At 47.1% G+C, this 20,727-nt stretch overlaps 1 protein-coding gene across 3 annotated transcripts in view; it reads left to right on the top strand.

Annotated features, from left to right (window-relative positions):
• Miga (mitoguardin) overlaps positions 1 to 20,727 on the top strand; it is a 272,249-nt gene that overhangs the window by 92,396 nt on the left and 159,126 nt on the right. For all 3 annotated transcript variants that reach the window (XM_084607736.1, XM_084607734.1, XM_084607735.1), the window contains one exon: positions 6,242 to 6,418. In XM_084607736.1, the coding sequence (XP_084463862.1) occupies positions 6,242 to 6,418 (177 nt within the window). The remainder of the gene's footprint in view (positions 1 to 6,241; positions 6,419 to 20,727) is intronic.

The following is a 20,727-nucleotide window of genomic DNA, read 5'->3' as shown; positions in this document are numbered from 1 at the left end:
TTCAGTCCGGCCATGCAACGCCTGACATACATGTGACTGGCATGCCATCCCCATTGTCTCGTCATGGCGTGAGTCCCTGCCGCGCTTCTGCCACTGGAACCGACCGACGCACGCGCTACACTCCCAGAGTCCTTTGGCTCCGTCCCGCAAATTGTGCGCGGAGGCAACATCCCTTCTTAGTATTTATTTTTACTCTCCAATACAGAACGAAAAGCGAGATTTCATGCTTTTACCTAGTTTTTAATAAAAAAATTCTGCGTTTTTGCAACTTTGTGTTGCCCATATTAGTATGCATTTTGTTTCGTTTTTGTTAGTTAACTTATTTACAGGAATTTGGGTGCTCACTTTTATAACAAATATCAGATATAACAAACTATTTTCGCGCCCCCGTACTACTTCGTTATAACGAGGTTCGACTGTGTAAGGGCGCTTGAAATTCCATATGCAGCACAACTGGATTTCTCAATTTTTCGGACCATATCTACATTGGCTGCATAGAGAATCTATTTTGGACAGTCTATAATTCAGGCTTCATGGGGTCCAAAATGTGTTCAAATGAAGCAAAATTCAAGCTAGAAAGGAGCCATTAGAAGTATGGACTTTGGGGACTTTTTTGCAGTGCAGTGCAGTAGCAGTATTCACTAATGGCCCCACCACATTTTGAGGATGCTTCACCATACGGACTGTGAAGACTGTCCAGTGAAGCATCCTCAAAACATGGCAGTTAGGAAATTCGCAGTGGCAGGTTCGCAGCTCGGTCTGGACTTGGTCTCGCCCGCGACGTGGTTGTCGTTCGCCGTCTGTATGACTACTCCACAGCATCAAAGTAGACACACAACTGCTGACCCCTTCCTCTTCCAAGGGGACTTTTTCTGTAGAACTTGATTTTTCAAACTTCACAATTTTTTGCAGGTGTCCATGGTCCCTAAGAGTGCGAAAATTCTATCGTTTTCGTTTACAGTACTTTCAAATTTGCTGAAAATTATCAGAGAAGTACCACACACATGCAACATGACCTCCTGTTTCAATTATTAAGGAAATTTCTTTTTTGCAAGTCATCACACATGCAATATGTAAGGCAAGACATGATTTTATATGGCCAAAAAGAAGTTTAAATCAACATTTATTTTTCAAACATGTGCATGCACACCCATCAGCAGCTATAGCTCAAAGGCAGCAGGAGTATACCCGGGTTCTTTCTGCTTACAAACCACAGAAAGCAATTGCTCAACATAGAAATCGTAAGGATGAGTGAGACCAGAGCCAATCACAAGGCTGTTTCTTGGGCTAGTTGGAAAAGTGCAGCCTGAAGCGCACCAAAATCATGAGTCTGTTTCAGCATGCATGTTTAATTATGCTGTATACATGCCTAAATGCAATCATCAGTTTGTTCACATGCTTTTGAATACTGTTTAACAGTTGCATGCACACTTCAAGACAGCACAAAATGCACAGAGGTCACACATAAGTGGTGTCAGTGCTGTATGCACTCTCATACATGCATGCCGTATGCATGCCTAAATACAATCAGAAGTTTGTTTCAGCATGTAGCCTTTCAGCATGCATGTTTAAGCATGCTGTATGCATGCTTAAACGCAATCAGCAGTTTGTTCACATGCTTTTGAATACCGCTCAACAGTTTCATGCACACTTCACGACAGCACAAAATGCACCAAGGCATACATAATTGGCGCCCTTGCTGTATGCACTCTCATACATGCATGCTGTATGCATGCCTAAACACAATCAGAAGTTTGTTTTGGCATGTACCCTTTCAGCATGCATGCTTAAATGCAATCAGCAGTTTGTTCACATGCTTTTGAATACCGCTCGAAGGTTGAATGCACACTTCATATTATGCGTCAGTAAGTTAACAATAATATTGTGCACGTGTATTTTCTGGACTGCGGTGCTAACTTCTTCCCTGGTTAGCTCGTCTGTGTGGCATCTTACGTGATCTCCAGCGCAGTATTTTTTGTTTTGCTAACCGCGCAATTCTGTGATAAAATAAAAACACAAGCTTTACCTTTTGTGACGATTACTTTGAAGTGAGCGAAACAGAAAGATGCAACGTGTATATTTGTCTTCCTTGTTTTTCAAAATAAAAAAAGCAACATTTGTATGGTGCGTTGAATCATTGAAAGTAACAACTGATACTGAAATTGTTCTCCTTACAGATCTCAATGGCATACTGTGATGCAGTTGTTCATATCGTCTGTAAATCAAGCTGGCTTTTGAATTACTATCAGTGACAGCAGTCACCATGTACATTTTTCCCTACTTGTGGCAACTGTTCATCACGCCACTTTTGCATGGTACTCTGTAGCACAACTGCTGTTGTGAAATGTGTAAATAAATGCTAGTGCCTTTCTTCCTAAATTTTGTTTTACGGCAGCGTAGACTAGCATTGTAATTTTTCTATTAGCATTGGCGCTAGCAGAGCAGTCATGCCGTTTTTCAAGCCATGCGCAATTTCTTGAAACTGCCTCATAAAATGTCATAGCGTTGGTGTCATTGCCTAACAAGTATCATGATCACTTGTTATGCTTAGAGGATGTCTGCCTTGCAAGTAAATATGCTGAATATGCATGATTCATGCTTAGAGACAGTTATCCCGCGAGCGAATAAATGCGCTTCCACCCCGTGCCGACGTTCGTACCCGTGCGCCTCGACACCTACGTCAGTGGCGCCCTCAGCTACGGGAGCGGCAGCGCTGCGCAACTTTACTCGACGGCGCCGCTGTATTGTACAGGCACAGAGAGTGTAAAGGAGGCTATGACAGAGGTCAGACATAAGTGGTGTCAGTGCTGTATGCACTCTCATACATGCATGCTGTATGCATGCCTGAACACAATCAGAAGTATGTTTCAGCATGTAGCCTTTCAGCATGCATGTTTAAGCATGCTGTATGCATGCTTAAACGCAATAAGCAGTTTGTTTACATGCTTTTGAATACTGTTAGACCGTTTCATGCACACTTCACGACAGCACAAAATGCACCAAGGCTAACATAATTGATGTCATTGCTGTATGCACTCCCATACATGCATGCCGTATGCATGCCTAAACACAATCAGAAGTTTGTTTCAGCACGCATGTTTAAGCATGCTGTATGCATGCATAAACAGTCAGCAGTTTGTTCACATGCTTTTGAATACCACTCGACAGTTGCATGCACACTTCACGACAGCACAAAATGCACAAAGGTCACACATAAGTGGTGTTGCTGTATGCACTCCCATACATGCATGCTGTATGCAAGGCTCGTATGTAATAGAGCCAGCGGCCACCTGGATGAGCACTGGAATATGTTTGAAACAGATAAGAATAAATGTGAGCCTCTCTATGAAAAAAAACGGTAATCTGAGCACGGGCCTGGACCAAAGTCGAGAGGGTCATTATCGAAGCACACCTGATTGCAAAATCATGAGACCACTGTGTTAACATCCCTTCAGTTTTACTGACTGACAAGGAATGAGGTTTTTAGAAGGGTTCAGAGGAGCGAGTTTCTCGATTCTCAAAAACCCCAGATGGAACTCAGAAAACCTGGGGAAGAAAAAAATGCTTTGCATTCGTGTTAAAACAGTGTAATAATTGCAGCTATTTAAAATTGTGGTCAAAATAACAAGCTTTATGATTTCCGTTTGTTTAAGGCACAGCTACTAATGCTCGGCAGTGATGGAGGCATTGCGAAATCGGGGTAGACGATCCGTACATGAAAGTGCTGGAAGATATATATAGTGGCTGCACAGCAACCATAGTTCTGCATAAAGAAAGTAACAAAATTTTCATAAAGAAAGGTGTTAGGCAAGGAGACACGATCTCCTCAGTACTATTCACAGCTTGCTTAGAGGAAGTATTCAGAGACTTGGAATGGGAGCAGTTAGGGGTAAGGGTAGATGGAGAATACCTCAGTAATCTGCAATTTGCTGATGACATTGCCTTGCTAAGTAACTCTGAGGATGAACTGCAAATAATAATTAATGACCTAGACTGGAAAAGTTGAAAGGTAGGCTTAAAAATCAATATGCAGAAGACTAAGGTAATGTTCAACAGTTTACGTTAGGTAGCGAAGCACTGGAAGTCGTAGGCGAATATGCCTACTTAGGACAGGTAGTAACCGCAGATCCGGACCATGAAAAGGAAATAACAAGAAGAAAAAGATTGGGATGGAGCGCATTTGGTAAGCACTCGCAGATTATGACTAGCAGCTTACCGGTATCGCTCAAGAGGAAAGTATACAACAGCTGCATCTTACCTGTACTCAACTATGGGGCTGAGACGCGGAGGCTAACTAACAGGGCTCTACTTAGATTGCAGACAACCCAGAGGGCTATGGAACGAAAAAGGGTAGGGGTAACATTAAGAGATAGGAAGCGTGCAGAGTGGGTCAGAGAAATAACTCGAGTTACTGACATTCTAGTGGAAATTAAGAAAAGAATTATGCATGGGCAGGACATGTAGTGCGGACATAAAGAGAGGATAACCGATGGTTGCTTAGGGTAACAAACTGGATTCCAAGGGAAGGAAAGCGTAGCAGGGGGCGGCAGAATGTTAAGAGGGCGGATGAGGTTAAGAAGTTCGCTGGGGTCAAGTGGATGCAGCTAGCACAGAACCGGGTTAATTGGAGAAATGTGGGAGAGGCCTTCGCCTTGCAGTGGGTATAATCAGGCTGATGGTGATGACGATGACTAATTCTAACATGGGGCATATATTCAGCTGCGCAGGAAAATAATGCATTTCAGCTTCGTAGCTTTCCCAGCACTGTCATGGAGTATCTGTTGCACCCTGCATAATTCAGCTTGTTCTTAGTTTCTTTCAGTGCCGCGTTATTGTCCTCCTTGGGAAATATCACTCTTTACATGTTCGATTATAGTTCATGCTCATGTTAGAACCCCTGGCGATAAGAGCACTTGGGCACTCTTTCTCAACTACTGGCTCCTCATTCCTTATTTCTGTGTCCTCTTCACTGGGAAGTTCTTCGTTCTTTACCTCTGTTGCCTTTCCAGACTTCTTAGCTGCTACTTTCGAACGAGTCTCCAGTTCTTGGCCCCACCTGACTTAATTTGACTTCGCTGCCCTTGCCACTGCCTGCCCCAGCTACGTGGCCTGCACCAGGAGGTCTGCCATTGTTTCCTCTGTTGGCAGTATCGGCCATTTTTCATTGCATTTCTAGGTTTTCCTGCAGTTTTTTTTTTGTGTGTTTACTGCCTCGAGCTCTTGTTCCAAAGCTGCTACATGTGACACTAGGCCAAAGATCTCTTGCTAAACCTGTGAAGGTGTGCACTAAGTATGCTACACCAACATAAAAAGTCCCTGCCTTCTGTCTCTACGTTTCCTTCGATTAATCAGCCCCTCATGCTCCTCACACTTAACCTTTGGTTGCACACCTTGGGCCTTTTTCCGCTCTAATATTTCTGCTACGAACTGCCCTGAACCTTTACACACTAAAGGGAGAAAGAAAGCCACTAGCAAACATGCATCCGAATAAATTCTACAAATGCTGGTCCCTTATGGGAAGATTAACTGTATAAAAAATTAACACTTATAAAGTAAAACAGTTGTCACAGATGAGTGCCAATAATCCTGGCTGTCTGCACAAAAGCAAGGCTGCTAGGACAATCTGTTCCTTAGCACCTAACCTTGACTGCAAATAACAAAAGATCTATTTTCTGGTCGCCACTTGCAATCCAAAGAGAGAAGAGGGGTTGCATTGGCTGACTGTTTCGATGGTTTAACCATGCTGCGATTGTCACGACGACCAGAAGATCTATCGCACGATGCAGGGATGGCGAAAGGATTGCTCCAGCTATGCTGGCCCTAGTATTCCCAAGGAGAAATGCAGAATATCAAATGCGGTACTCAAGAGTTTTTCACATCAAGAAGAGCTCTCACAATCATCAGTTTAGCTTATTAACGCATGCGCGATCACTTTGTGGCCACGCCTGTCACTTTAGGGCCTGATACAATGCAACGTTATTTGTTGGCAGAATTTCGTCGTTTTCACTCTTAAAATACTTCTACTTGGTATTTTAAAAACAGCTTTTCCACCAGAGAGAAGGGATTTAAAGGATTGTGATGGGGTTACAAATTTGAAATTTCCCCTTGCCGAAAAAACAACACCCATTTTCCCTTTAAACCCCACACATTGTTGTCATTGTGTACGCACAGAATCTGCACAAAACTGAGGCAGGCATTATGCAAAGATGCAGTCCTGACACTTATGTGTTCTGTACTGCAGGTGGCTGCCAGACTGCAGTCTTTGCTGGCAGATGGGCGGCGGCTACGCTGCCAAGGGCGCCTGCTTGCAGAAGGTGCCACCGAGGATGCTGCATTGCTGCCTCCCGTGGATGCACCAGCCAGGCCAGCCTCAACCGCTGACACCGACAGCTTCGTCTCTGCTGAGGGAACATCTGAGGTAAGTGGCCAGACACATCAGCAGCCGGAATATACGCCCCGTGCACCACCTATAGGGACTCCACTTAAAGATTTTCAAAAGTACTTCTGGGATACGAGTTGTGGCTGTTCATGCGTCGCTGCGAGGACTGGTGATGTTCATGAGGGTGATATTTTTTTTTTCAGCTCCTGCCGATTTTTTGTATGGCAGCCTGAAGCACAAAAATTAAGGTTGACCTTTGTGTAGAGGCGAGAACATTGATGATGCTGCAGCCATCTAGGAGAAGATAATGCGCACATGCGCCAGGTGCCTCCTACAAACAAATGCATTTTTGAGCCCTGCTTTTGTTAGTATGCTGCATTGACTTTAGCAGAATAATCGCTGTTCTCTTTTCATTTACCGTGCCTTTGCTTTGCAAGCTCTTTTAATGTGTTCTCATGATGGCGTGCCTCGATCCAATATATGAGACATTCTGCGCTACCGCCATTACACCATGCCAGGACCGCTCTCTTATAGGCATATCACTTCGTTGGCCGAATTCAAATGACTTTAATGCAAGGTCAATAACGGTTCCGTATCACAGAAAATTCATCGTCGTTCACCATGAATGAAAAATCCCGATGGATAATTTAAGGGCAGTTTGAAATGTCCAGATTAATGCTAAATTTCTCTAGGAAGTTCCGTAACTGAGGGAAGGTTATTGAGCAGAATGAAAACAGTTATTGGGGTGTACGTCGAACCCAGGACTTTCATGTTACCAGACAGATACACGCTCATAGGTCGCGAAGACTTGCTGGTTCAAGCTGAACAAAAGTAGACTTGCTGAGCTCGCAATGTGAACGGTGCCAACGTGAGTCTTAAGTATTGGGGTTGATTTCATGGTCAATAGGAATCTTAAGGTCGCTTTCTCAGATAAAGACGGTCGTTTTGTTATTCTGTCTGGTGATGTGTACAACCAGAAAGCGTTGGAGGCTGTTGAGAAGAATTTTAAGGTGGTGTCGAAGGATACTAAGAAGGTGAAGAGAGAGGCTTTGCACTTGTTAGGGGAACTGAATTTAGGCAGATTGGCCACAGCTGTAAAAGACGCCAAATCAGAGTTTCTGCACATATTCTTTTCTGTGAAAACTCATAAACCTGGCGAACCTTTTAAAGCGATAATTTCTGAGAAGGGCTCCTGGCAATGTATTGTCTCAAACTATTTGCAGAAACATTTGTCTACTTTGCATTTTGAAGATCCGTATCTTGAAAACTTGAAGTTCTTGAAGTACTTGAAAACGGACAAACCAGGGGATTGCTCGGCAGTTAGCATTGATGTCAAGGATCTATTTTATTTGATTCCTCATGACGCTCTCATGACAAGTCTGCGAATGGGCATTTTGGAACAGAATGATGAAATAGCTTTTGGTACAACTGTGGTATATCAACCGGGTCATTTTTGGAATTAACATCTTGTAAGGTGTTTATTGGGGTACCAAGACCGTAAGCAACGTCCGCAAACCAAAGCGACGGGGGTAGCGTTTGAATCAACAGTGCAGTGCCAACAAGGCTCCGGCTCCACTTCGTCTACCTCTTGGGATAGCGCACGAGCTGATGGCGATCGGGATTACAATACCCCCCGGCGGAAAAGGAGCCATCCTGGCGACTCATGCTGAGGAAAGGGTAGGGGGATCATAATACGGCTTGAGGCGGTCGACATGTACAGTTTCTCGACCGCGGCGGCGATGATCTGGAGATGGGTTCAAGGGCTCTACTACGTAATTGACAGGAGAAGATTGTTCGAGAATGCGGTAAGGTCCATGATAGCGCGATAAGAGTTTGGATGAGAGGCCGGGTGCAGAGGAAGGCACCCAGAGCCAAACGAGGGCACCTGAGGGATATGAAGGCGCTGGATTTGTAGGGTCCCGGTTATGCTTTTGTTGAGCCTGGTTCTCCGTTGTAAACGAGCGCGCCAATTGTCGGCATTCTTCGGCAGATGTGTGCGCTTCAGACAGTAGAGTGGTCTCTGAAGCGTCGAGGTGGTAGGGCAGGATAGTATCCATGGTGGACGTGGGTTCACGACCATATAAAAGATAGAAGGGGGAGAAACCAGTCGTAGTCTGCGTAGCCGTATTGTAGGCGTACGTTACGAAAGGCAGCACTTGGTCCCAATTAGAGTGAGCGCTATCAACGTACATGGCTAGCATGTCACTAAGAGTGCGATTAAATCGCTCAGTCATGCTGTTCGTTTGGGGGTGATACGCCGTGGTGCTCCGGTGAATGATCTGGCACTGTTTGAGGAGGGCTTCGACAGTGTCGGAAAGAAACGCACGTCCGCGGTCACTGATCAATCCTTTCGGTGCGCCGTGACGAAGAACGAGGTGATGCAGAATGAAAGAAGCAAGATCCCGTGCGGTGGCAGACTGCAAGGCCGATGTTTCCACGTAACGGGTTAGGTGGTCAACGGCTACGATGACCCAGCGGTTGTTAGCCGACGTTGTCGGAAGCGGGCCATACAGATCGATACCGACACGTTCAAAAGGGCGGCTGGGGCAAGGCAATGGCTGCAACGGAGCGGCTGGCTGAGGGGATGGATTCTTGCGACGTTGGCAGGCGGTACAGGATCGGATGTACTGACGAATGAAGCGGTACATGCCGCGCCAGTAATATCTCATACGCAGTCGAGAATAGGTTTTCATGACACCTGCACGGCCGCATTGGGGATCGGTGTGGAAAGAGGCGCAGATTTCAGCACGGAGATGTCGCGGAATCACGAGAAGCCACTTTCGCCCTGTAGGATGGTAATTGCGGCAGTATAAAAGTTCATCACGAGTGGCGAAGTGGTGGGCCTGACGACGAAGTGCACGTGACGGAGACTGCTCTGCAGGCGTAGACAGGAATGTTAAGAGGGAGGATATCCATGGATCCTTCTGCTGCTCAGATTTCATGTTGGTAATGTTGAGCGGCGATATATCGTAGGCACAAACGAAGCCAGCCGTCGAGTCGTTAGGAAGCGGTGAATGGGAAAGGGCATCAGCGTCGGTGTGCTTGCGTCCAGATCAATAGATGACGTGGATATTGTACTCCTGAAGACGTAACGCCCAGCGGGCGAGGCGGCTGGAGGGGTCTTTGAGGGAGGATAGCCAACAGAGCGCGTGGTGGTCGGTAACAACGTAGAATGGGCGATCGTAAATATAAGGACGAAACTTGGTAATGGCCCATATGATGGCCAGACACGCCTTTTCGGTCACAGAATAGTTCGATTCCGCTTTCGTGAGGGTACGACTAGAGTATGCGACGACATACTCGGAATATCCAGGTTTTCATTGAGCAAGAACAGCGCCCAGACCTACGCCGTTTGCATCAGTGTGTATTTCGGTCGAGCAGGCAGGGTCAAAATGGCGGAGTATAGGGGGAGAGACCAGTAGACGGCGTAGTGTACTGAATGCAGCATCACAGGCTGGTGATCAAATGGAGAGTTTCGGGCCTCCGGCGAGAAGTTGCGTTAAAGGGGCAATGATACTGGCGAAGTTGCGGATAAAACGGCAGAAATACCAACATAGACCGACAAAACTGCAAAGTTCTTTCAAGGTTGTGGGCTTGGGGAAGTCTGCGACGGCACGAAGTTTGGTAGGATCCGGTAGAACGCCATCCTTGGATATGACATGACCAAGTATTGTGAGCTTGGTAGCGGCAAAGTGACATTTCTTCAAGTTGAGCTGTAGGCCGGCTTCAGTAAGGCACGTAAGGACACGCTGAAGGTGCAGAAGGTGGGAAGGGAAATCTTTCGAGAAAACGACAATGTCATCTAGATAACAAAGACACGTTTCCCATTTGAGCCCACTGAGAATGTTATCCATCATTCTCTCGAAGGTGGCGGGGGCGTTGCATAGTCCAAAGGGCATCACATTTAATTCATGCAAGCCATCGGGAGTGATGAAGGCTGTTTTCGGGCGGTCAGCGGAAGCCATCGGTACTTGCCAATAGCCAGAGCGCAAATCTAGCGATGAAAAGAACTCCGCTCCTTGCAAACAATCTAGCGCGTGGACAACGGCCCGCCAAAGGCCCAAGGGCTATGAGATGGTCGTATGATGCCCCGTTGAAGCATATCGGCGACATTGTCACGAATGACGCGGCGCTCAGTGGGTGACACGCGATATGGTCGCTGCCGCAGGGGAGCATGAGGACCAGTGTCGATTGCATAAGAAACGGTCAAGGCGCGGCCCAAGGAAGGCTGGGATGCATCAAAAGATGCACTGAAGCGCTGAAGGAGGGCGACTATTTGGTCCCGGTGGGCGGACGGAAGGTCGGTCGCGATAGCTCGATGAAGGGTGTCGACAGGAAGCTCATCACTCGTAGCAGCACAAGACGTGAGGGCAGCGACGTGAGGAAAAACTTCAGGTTCGGAGAACATGTAAGTGCGATCAGGGTCCAGCTCTTCAATTTAGCCGAGGCACTCCCCGCGAAGAACAACCGTCAGGCAGGGAAAAGGGTTGGAAGCATAGATGACACAGCTGCCATCAGAAATCGTTACAACGGCGAAAGGAAGAAGGAGGCGGTTATGGTGGGCGGAGGTGAGTTTGGGCGTAAAGAGAACAGGACTAGGGAGGGCAGATGTCGAAATAAGGGGAACGAGAACAGAAGAAAAGGGAGGAATGTCGGTGTCTGCAGCTACAAGGAGTTTAGCAGGGCGCACAGGCGGGTCACACAGGGAAACATTACACTCAGGGGAAAGCTCAACTTCAGCACGGGCACAATCAATCACAGCACTGTGAGTCGACAGAAAGTCGTAGCCGAAGATGATGTCGTGGGAGCAGTCGTAAAGCACCACCATCTCGACGAGATACGTAATGTCATTGATGCAAACTCGTACCGTGCACGCTGCCACAGGGGTGATGCGCTCTGAACTGGCCGTACGAAGCGAGAAGGCAGAAAGCGGCGTCGTGACCTTGCGAATTTTGCGGCGAAGGGCATCACTAATTATGGAAACGGCAGCACCTGTATCCACTAGCGCAAGAACGGGAAAACCTTCTACTAACACTTCAATGACGTTGGCAGGAGGAGGCGGAGGACTTAACGAGTTCGACAAACGCGCAGTTCTTGCCTCCGGAACTGCGGCATTTAGTTTTCCCCTTGCGTAGGGCCCTGTATTAATACCGTTTCTTGGGCTAGTTGGTTCATATTTGTACTGTGAAAAGCTGCGCCGAAATAAAAACTGCGCCGAAAACTCCGTCTATCCTCTCCAGTACATCTTCGCGTACCGCTCTTGATCTTTTGAAGGAGGGTCTCGCAAACTGCAACCAACACAGAGCAGGGGAACCCAGCCGCCGAAAGCCGGCTCATCTGATTATGGAAGCTGGTTTGCAACTGATGCGGGCACGATTTCCTGAGCGAAGACTCTAAGCATTGCGAAGCTATTGCTCTTTTCACAGTTTTCGAATGCATAGAATCATAAGGCAAAAGATCTTTTTTAGATCCGGCCCTGTCGCCGGAGCATTGGCGAAATGGAACGTCGGCGAGGCGAAGGCGAACGGCGTGTTGAGTACTGAGCCTGAGGTGGAGATGATCCAGAAGAGACGTTGCTCAAGGGCGGCTCGGGATCGTAGTGGTACTGACAGACTGTGTTCTCAGGATGAAGCGGGCGCTGACGGCAAAGGCGAGCGACGTGACCCGGGAGCCCGCAAGCATAGCAAATTGGGCGATTGTCGGCGGTTCGCCATGGGTTCGTAATGCGGCGTCGCTGTCGAGGGATTGGAGACTGAGGAGCCATGAAATGAGGTGGAACATAAAATGTAGGGCCGTTCTGGTAAGACGATGCAGGAAGCGGACCGCGCGTTCCAGCGGTTACTTGAGCGTAAGTGAGTGGGGCTTGCACAGGAGCGATGGGAACACTAGAAGGCAGCGCTTCGGCGACTTTCTCCTCGATAACTTGGCGGATAGCCGGCGAGATGGATGGCGCGTTGGCCGGCGCTAATTGCGAAGTGCAGACGGTCGGCTGAACTGGATGGAGGAGGGACAGCTGGCGTCCAACTTCTTCGCGGATGAAGTCTTGGATATTCTGCATTAATTGAGACTGTTCCGCAGACGGCGTAGAAAGTGCCAAGCCAGCAATGCCGGCAGGTGCGGCAGCCCGCCGCGTAGAAGCGCGTTGCTTTCGTAGCTCGTCAAACCTCTGTCACAGGGTTATAATGTCGGATACGGAAGTAGGGTCCCTGGCCGACATCATATAGTACGCATCATCAGTGAGACCTTTTAGAACATGGGTGACTCTTTCGGGCTCGGGCATAGACGGATTGACCCGCTTGCAGAGGTCAACCACGTCCTCAATGTAGCTGGTAAACGTTTCCTCGGGAAGTTGAAGCCGTGCATGGAGGCGTTGTTCGGCGCGGAGTTTACGTACCGCAGGATGGCCGAAGACATCCGCGAAGTTCTTCTTGAAGATAGACCACGTCAGAAGATCGGCTTCGTGGTTTCGAAACCACAGATTCGCCACGCCCGTGAGGTAGAAGAGGACGTTGCTCAGTCTGATGGAATCGTCCCAGCGGTTGTAAGTGCTTACGCTCTCGAAAGAGGCCAGCCAGTCGTCAACGTCATGGTCGTCGGTACCACTGAAGAAAGGTGGGTCACGGGGGCGTTGTGCCCCGGGACAGAAGATGGTGGCAGGAGTGGCAGAGATGGGCGCCGATGGTTGGCTGGGAGCGTCCTGCATGGTTGTGACCGAAGGCGGTAAGGTAGCGTGCGGTTCCGAAGTTCCAGGGTGAAATTTACGAGGACGACTGGGGCGACGGTTGAGATACCTCCACCAAGTGTAAGGTGTTTATTGGGGTACCAAGACCGTAAGCAACGTCCGCAAACCAAAGCGACGGGGGTAGCGTTCGAATCAACAGTGCAGTGCCAACAAGGCTCCGGCTCCACTTCGTCTACATCTTCGGGTTGGCGCGCGAGCTGATGGCGATCGGGATTACTACAATCTTTTTATTTGAAAAGTATGTTTTTGAATTTGACAGTGCCGTGTATGCCCAGAAATCAGGCATCTGTATTGGTTCAAAGGTCGCTCCTGTTCTAAGTGACATTTTCTTAAGTAGAGTAGATGAATTGATTGCCAGAAACTTGCAACGGCTGGGGATAAGAATCTTTCGGTATCTTGATGATTTCCTCGTCTTTTAAAAAAGTTGCAATAGTAGCTCAACACCTATAAATATTCTTAAAGTTTTTCAAAAGCAAGGGCTGGGTCCGAGATTTACATTTGAGCGAATGTCACAAGAGAATGAACTGTGTTTTCTAGACCTCACTTTGAAGTTTTGTGCCCATCATGTTTGTTGGCGGTATTCGCCTAGGAGTGCAAAGCCGCTGCTAGATTATGGGTCGCAACATCCTAAGCTTGTAAAAGATGGCATCGCTCTGTCCATCCTGGGGGCAGTCCTGTCAAAATCATGTTTTCATAATATGCGAATCAGCTTGAGTGAACAACTATCTAGGCTAGCGAACGCGGGATTTTCTGTTCACGCCATATGAAGAACATGTGGTAAACTGATCAAAAAAGTAAAACAATCGTGCGCAGGTTCACGGGAGCAGGAGAGGGCTGGACAGAGAGATACAAAAAGATATGTGGCTCTGGCATATGTGCATGGTCTGTCACACAATTTGAAAAATGTAGCCAGAAGGTTTGATGTTAATGTGGTTTTCTCAGCACCAAATAAACTGTCAAAAGTATGTAGCATAGTTAAGAACAAAGCAGCGAAAAATGTCTGGGAAAGAAACACGTGTCGGGTGAAGCATGAGTTTTCCTATGTTCCATGTAAAGTAGGAGTGATATAAAGGATTCCATTATCTTGTGATAAAGTGTATGTGGGTCAAACGGGCAGGTGTATTAATCTTCGGTTACGAGAGCACGAGAGATCATTAGAGATTGGTAGAGGCTCTAATCTGGTTGCATATTATAATGGGTGTGATGGCTGCCATTCTTTTCTAACACAGACAGGTATTTTGGATGCCCATCCGACACAGACTAACTGGGAAATCATTGAGGCCAGGCATATCATGCGATTAGGTGAAAAATGTGTTAGTGAACCTTCAATAGCTTTAACAGATAATGAGGTTGGGTTTCTTGAACGTGTTATGTGTGCTAGGTCATCATGATTTGGTTCTTTGTTTAATGTGTGGTTTAGTGCGGCTTGAATTGGATATTTATATTGTGTGCTTTTTTCAATAAATTTCAGTTGCGAGTCAGCACCTGTCCTGTTTGCTTCTTGATCTTCGTCATAGTCTGTAGCACTGTTTATTCATCATGTCACCGTACCAACTCACCCAGATGTCTCTTCTATTACAATATTTCTTCAGATTTGACATGGCACAAACACATTGATTACATAACCACTAAAGCATCCAAAACCCTCATTAGACATAACTTTGGTAAGATCGCAGGTAGAATATGCTGGTTTCATCTGGAACCCACATCAAACCTATCTTGCAGAGAAAATGGAATCGCTTCAAAATAAGGCAGCTAGGTTCATTACAAGAAAATACGCCCGATACGCAAGCATCTCAGATATTAAATCATCCCTAAATTTAAGCTCACTTGAAAAGCGACGACTTATCAACCTGCTATGTCACTTTCACAGGCTTTATCACAATCCGTCGCCGTTCACTGAATCTCATATCACGTCAGCACATCGCATTTCCCCCCGTTTAGACCAATGCTTTAAAGTGCAACCCAAGATTGCTCGCACTCAACTTATGCGGAATTCACCTATTTTCTTGGCAATTTACCATTGGAATAAACTACCAGCAGGCATTGTTCCTGAAAAAAATTACGATGCATTTGTAATAAACTGAAGTGCTTACTCCATGCCGACATATAATAGATTGTTGTCAGAATTGAATTTTTTTATGCTTTACATCCGGCATTGTGTTCCACGTGTGTATGTGTATTGTTTTTTTTAGGTCAGTTATGTTCTTTGCTTCTCTCAGCGCATGTGTTTATGGTTTGAAATTTTATGTTTCACTGTTATTTAATATAACTAATTTATGTGCTTTGCAGACCCCTATGTATGATTTGGTTTGATATTTTATATTTCACTGGTATGTAATATAACAAATTTATGGGGTTTTCAGACCCCTATGCAATGCCCGTAAAGGGCCTTTAGGGTATGTGAATAAATAAAAACACTTGATTCCAGAACATCTGAGAAAAAAAGCTAGATTTTTTCTCTGCCAGGCAAAGGTAGAGAACATATATAAAATAATGCCTTTATTTTTTTATATAGGCAGATATACCTTTTGACTGTGAGCTATTCTGCATCAACAGCCTAAAGGGTTTGTTCATCATTCGTCCCTTGCTGAAGCACTCAAAGTAGAGCACGCCGGCATATAGGAATCAAGTGGAAGTTTATGGCTGGTGGAAATCACAGTACAAAATATGCTGCCGCTAGCCTGTCTTCTGTGCTTGCAAGACCACCTACGGCACAATACAGGCAGTTGTGGAGTCAGCTAGCGTATACATGGCTAAACAGTGAAGCATTTGCCTTCACTAGCGCAATCTGTTTTTTCAGCATTTGATCATATTCACCACACAAATGAAATAGTGATTAAATAAAGTGTATTTCCCGTCATGGACAAAAGTTTACAGGAGGCAGATGTAAAACCTCATCGCTACGAATTAAGCTGGGTACATATGGTTTTGAAGGTGCTATTGCAGATTGTAAAAGTGTATGTTTGTATACTGCACCATATTTTGTTTCTATACTAGGCAGCTAGCGTTGTCAGCATGAAAAAAAAAAGCGTCTGTTTTGCTGCGATTTTATTGAGGAAGGCGACGAAGTAGTCTTAAAGGGACACTAAAAAGAAAAATGAAAAGCCACTCTTACTGAAAACAGAGCTGTTATAAGGTAGTAAAGGTGAACAACTACAGGTATTGCTGTCACAGCCGAAATGGCCGAGGCTCGCAATTACAAATCACGTGACGTGCAAGGAATCCCGGAGGCTGACAAATGCGAATTACGTTGACCGTTTGAATGCGGTAGTCGGCTTTGTCTTGAATATGATAACATGCTTTTATCACATGTAAACGACGCCGAAAAGACGAAAGAGTCATATACATTGCTGGAATGTCCCCAAAACTGGCGGGACCACATCGACCAATGTATGGAAAAATGTATTCAATGTAAATAAGCCACCTATACTAATAGGATCATATCTATCAATGCGTACAATTATGCGTGCAATGTTGGCAAGCCATCACAGCTACCCATAAAATATTGACCACTATAACCCATGATGGATACAATATATGGAAACCATCTCAACTAGTAGTAAAATATTAACTATTGTATGGCAGTAAATATTCTGAGTTAGGCCATCAATGTTGGCAGAATATTGACTAACCTATGTAAAGATGTATGGTATTTTGGCAAGCCATTACAGTTTGACAGGCAACATCGTCCACTATAATTGCAGATATACACAATGTTGGGACGCCATAACGACTGTTGGGATATTGACCAGTGTATGCCAAGATACATTCGATGTTGGCAAGCAATCAATACTGGCAGTGCAATATTGACCAATGTATGCCATGATAGGTGCAATGCTGGCCAGTCGCTACAGCCCATTGAGCAATATTACCCACTAGAACCAACAAGTATACTTTGTTGGTAAGCCACTAAGAGTGGTGGGATAAAATCAATATATGCCAAGATATATTCATTTTCGACAAGCCAGCTATACTGACTAAAACAGACGCTTGGGTAAGTTGGTAATCCATTGAGGGTAAATAGTGCAGAAAAGACGAGGACATAAGAAGTACACAAGTGAGCGCTCGTGTGTGTACTTCTTATGTACTCTTCTTTTCTGCGCTGTTTACCCTCAACAGCTATACTGGCAGGACAATATTTGTCATTGTGTCATCGTCGATCATTTTAACTACAGATACACACAATGACGGGAAGCCATCACCTGTAGCAGGACAGTATACACCCCTGTATGCCGAGGTATATTTGATGTTAACAAGCCATCAATACTGGCAGGACAATATTTACCAATGTATGCCATTATATGTCGATCATTTTAACTACAGATACACACAATGACGGGAAGCCATCACCTGTAGCAGGACAATATACACCACTGTATGCCGAGGTATATTTGATGTTAACAAGCCATCAATACTGGCAGGACAATATTTACCAATGTATGCCATTATATTTGCAATGTTGGCCGGTGGCCACCGCTCGTTAAGCAATATCAGCTACAGTAACTAAAGATGTATACAATGTTGGGAAGCCACTAAGACAGGCGGGATGATATTTACCAATGAATGCCAAGATATATTCAATGTCGACAAGCCATACATGCTGGCAGAAAATAGTTACCAATGTATGCCATGATACGCATAATATGGGCAAGGCATTGCAGATGGCTGGGCAATATTGACCAGCATATATCATTGCATAAACAATGTTGGCAAGCAAATCTATACACAAGGTAATTATTGCCCGCTATTAACCAATTGAATGCCAACATAGAGGGAACATGTAAATCACGTACCATTATTGGTAACACATTGGCAACACATGGCCACGGTCGGACCAAGAGTCGCCACCCAATTTCTAATATCGGGCCGATCGCATGTGCTACCTGGGATATAGCCTGGCGTATTGACAGATGTCTTCTTTTGCATCAGTTTAGGTTCTCTAGCATTTTTCCTTCGTCTTGTCTAGGCTATACCTTTCTTTCTCTTCCTCTCTCCATTGTGTTTCATTTATCAGCATATAGCGCCCGCCGACGCTATAAGGCGGAGGTGCTGAGGTCAGTGTTAGAGGAAAATAAAGATGGACAGCGCGTGCTCGGAGTGCAGGCACGGCACGGGCTGTTTAGAATGAGAAGCCTGCCACGCTGGTCATTTTCTTTGGGTGCTCCGCTGCGACCCCATAAATTCTCAACAGTGGTGACTCCGGCCTAAGAAATGACAGACCCCGACAACCCACCACCCTCAGGCGACCTTCCGCCTGACGCTACCATGCGCCAATGGGACGTCGCAGCTCTCCAGCTCTGCCTACCAACATTCTGGTCCAAATGTCCACAGATCTGGTTCGCCCAAGTGGAAGCCATCTTCCATCTGCGCCACATCACCTCGGAGGCATCTCGGTTTCGTTATTTACTTTCAAACCTGCCTCCTGAAGTGGCTCAAGAGGTGGCGGACATTATAGCTGGACCCTTGGGCGATGCCCCGTACCAGCGACTAAAGCAGGGCCTTCTGGACCGCACAGTGTCCGAGAGTGCGCGTCTCCAGCAGCTGCTCACCTACGAAGAGCTTGGAGACCGCCGCCCCTCCCAGCTACTCACTAGCATGCGGCAGCTCCTGGACGAAAGCAACGCCGACTCGAATGGCGCACTGTTGAGGCAGCTCTTTCTTCAACGCTTGCCTCAGTCCACCTGCCTCATCTTGGCTGCTGCGGGGGACTTGACCCTTGACCGCCTCGCCCAGCTCGCTGATCGAGTCTACGACGCAACTTCTCCTTTCATCGCTGCCCTCTCATCTCCACCGGAGACCTCCGTCATTTCACGGTTAGAGGCCCGGATCGATCAGCTGGCTGCTTCTATCGATGCCCTTCGGACGTCCTTTCATGCCCAGCATGATTTCTCCTCAACACCTCATCGCCGTTTGTCTTCGCAGAGCGGTCCACACTCGTCCAATCCTCGCAGTTCGCGTCAGCTGGTATCACCGAACTTTCCAGCAGACGTACCGCTGAGTAAGTCTGCTGCGCCCGCCAGTGCCCTCCGCCATGCAACTGGTTGGGAAACGCGGAGCGAGATCATGCACTGACGGTGGCGTGTGACCTCGCTCTTCAACCTGGCCACCTTTTCGTTGTCATGGACCGCATTTCTGGCCTGCGCTTCCTCGTCGACACTGGTGCCGAAGTCAGCGTACTGCCGTCCTCCAAGGCCGACCGTGCTTCCAAGTCACAGGGACCTCCGTGTGGCCAACTCAACCTCCATCGCAACGTATGGTCTCCGATCCCTCACTCTGGACATCAGCCTGCGGCGCACATTTCGATGGGTCTTCATCGTCGCAGATGTAAATCAACCCATCCTCGGATCCGACTTCCTGACGCATTTTGATCTGGACGTTGGCATGCGTCGGTCTTATCGACAGTAAGACGCGCCTTTTCATCACTGGCATTATATCGGCTGTCGCTTCCACTGGCATCCGAACTTTGATTCTGTCGTGACCATACGCCTAAGTCCTCGCAGACTTTCCTGAGGTCATGAGGCCTTGTAATCTCCATCAGCCACCCAAGCACGGTATAACCCACCATATTGCCACGTGTGGTCCACCTGTCGCAGCTAATCCGCGCCGCCTCTTCGGTGAGCGTCTGGCTATTGCAAAACGGGAATTCGACCACATGCTCCAGCTGGGTATATTCGCCCTTCATCCAGCACTTGGGCTTCACCACTCTATCTGGTGCCCAAGAAAGAACCGGGTGACTGGCATCCGTGCGGCGACTACCGGGCTCTCACTGCTCACACGGTCCACGACAGCTATCCCCTTCCACACATTGGCTGCAAGATCTTTAGTAAAGTGGACCTTGTCAAGGCGTACCACCAAATTGCTCTTGAGCCAGCCAATATTCTGAAGACAGCCATCACTACACCCTTCGGACTGTTTGAGTACGCGCGCATGCCATTTGGGCTGCGCAACGCAGCTCAAACTTTCCAAAGATTCATTCCTGAAGTGACACGTGGACTCCCGGCAGTATTTGCCTACATCGACGACATCCTCGTCACGAGTCGTTGTCCCCAGGATCACGAGTGTCACCTCCGGGAACTCTTTCAACGCCTCCAAGAGTTTGGCTTGGTCATCAAGGCCCAGAAATGTGTTTAACATTTCTTAACACCGACGTTCGCTAGTAGGCCCGCTCGTGCCTTGCTTGCCAGTCCGCCAAAGTGACACGCCATACCAAGACTCCTCCTCAGTCTTTCCTGCCACCTGGATCGCGCTTTGACCATTATCATCTTGACCTGGTTGGACCGCTTCCCCCCTCTCAGGGCTACAGTTATATTCTGACGATGGTTGACCGCTTCACCTGCTGGCCCGAAGCCGTGCCAATTCTGGACATTACTGCGCAAACAGTTGCCAGAGCTTTCGTTTCAGCGTGGGTTTCCCGCTTCGGCTGCCCCGGCATTGTTACCACGGATCGCGGCCGCCAGTTCGAATGTGCCCTCTTCACTTCGCTCACACGACTACTCGGCACTAAACACTGCCGCACCACATCATACCATCCCTGTGCAAATGGCATGGTCGAGCGGCTCCATTGCCAGCTCAAGGCTGCCCTCACTGCGTGCCTGGATCGCGG

The sequence above is a fragment of the Amblyomma maculatum genome, chromosome 6, assembly GCF_055883805.1.
Source record: "Amblyomma maculatum isolate TAMU_Amacu chromosome 6, ASM5588380v1, whole genome shotgun sequence".
Classification (NCBI taxonomy): Eukaryota; Metazoa; Arthropoda; class Arachnida; order Ixodida; family Ixodidae; genus Amblyomma; species Amblyomma maculatum.
The sequence above is the reverse complement of the archived record's forward strand: the minus strand, read 5'-3'. Positions and strand labels throughout refer to the sequence as shown.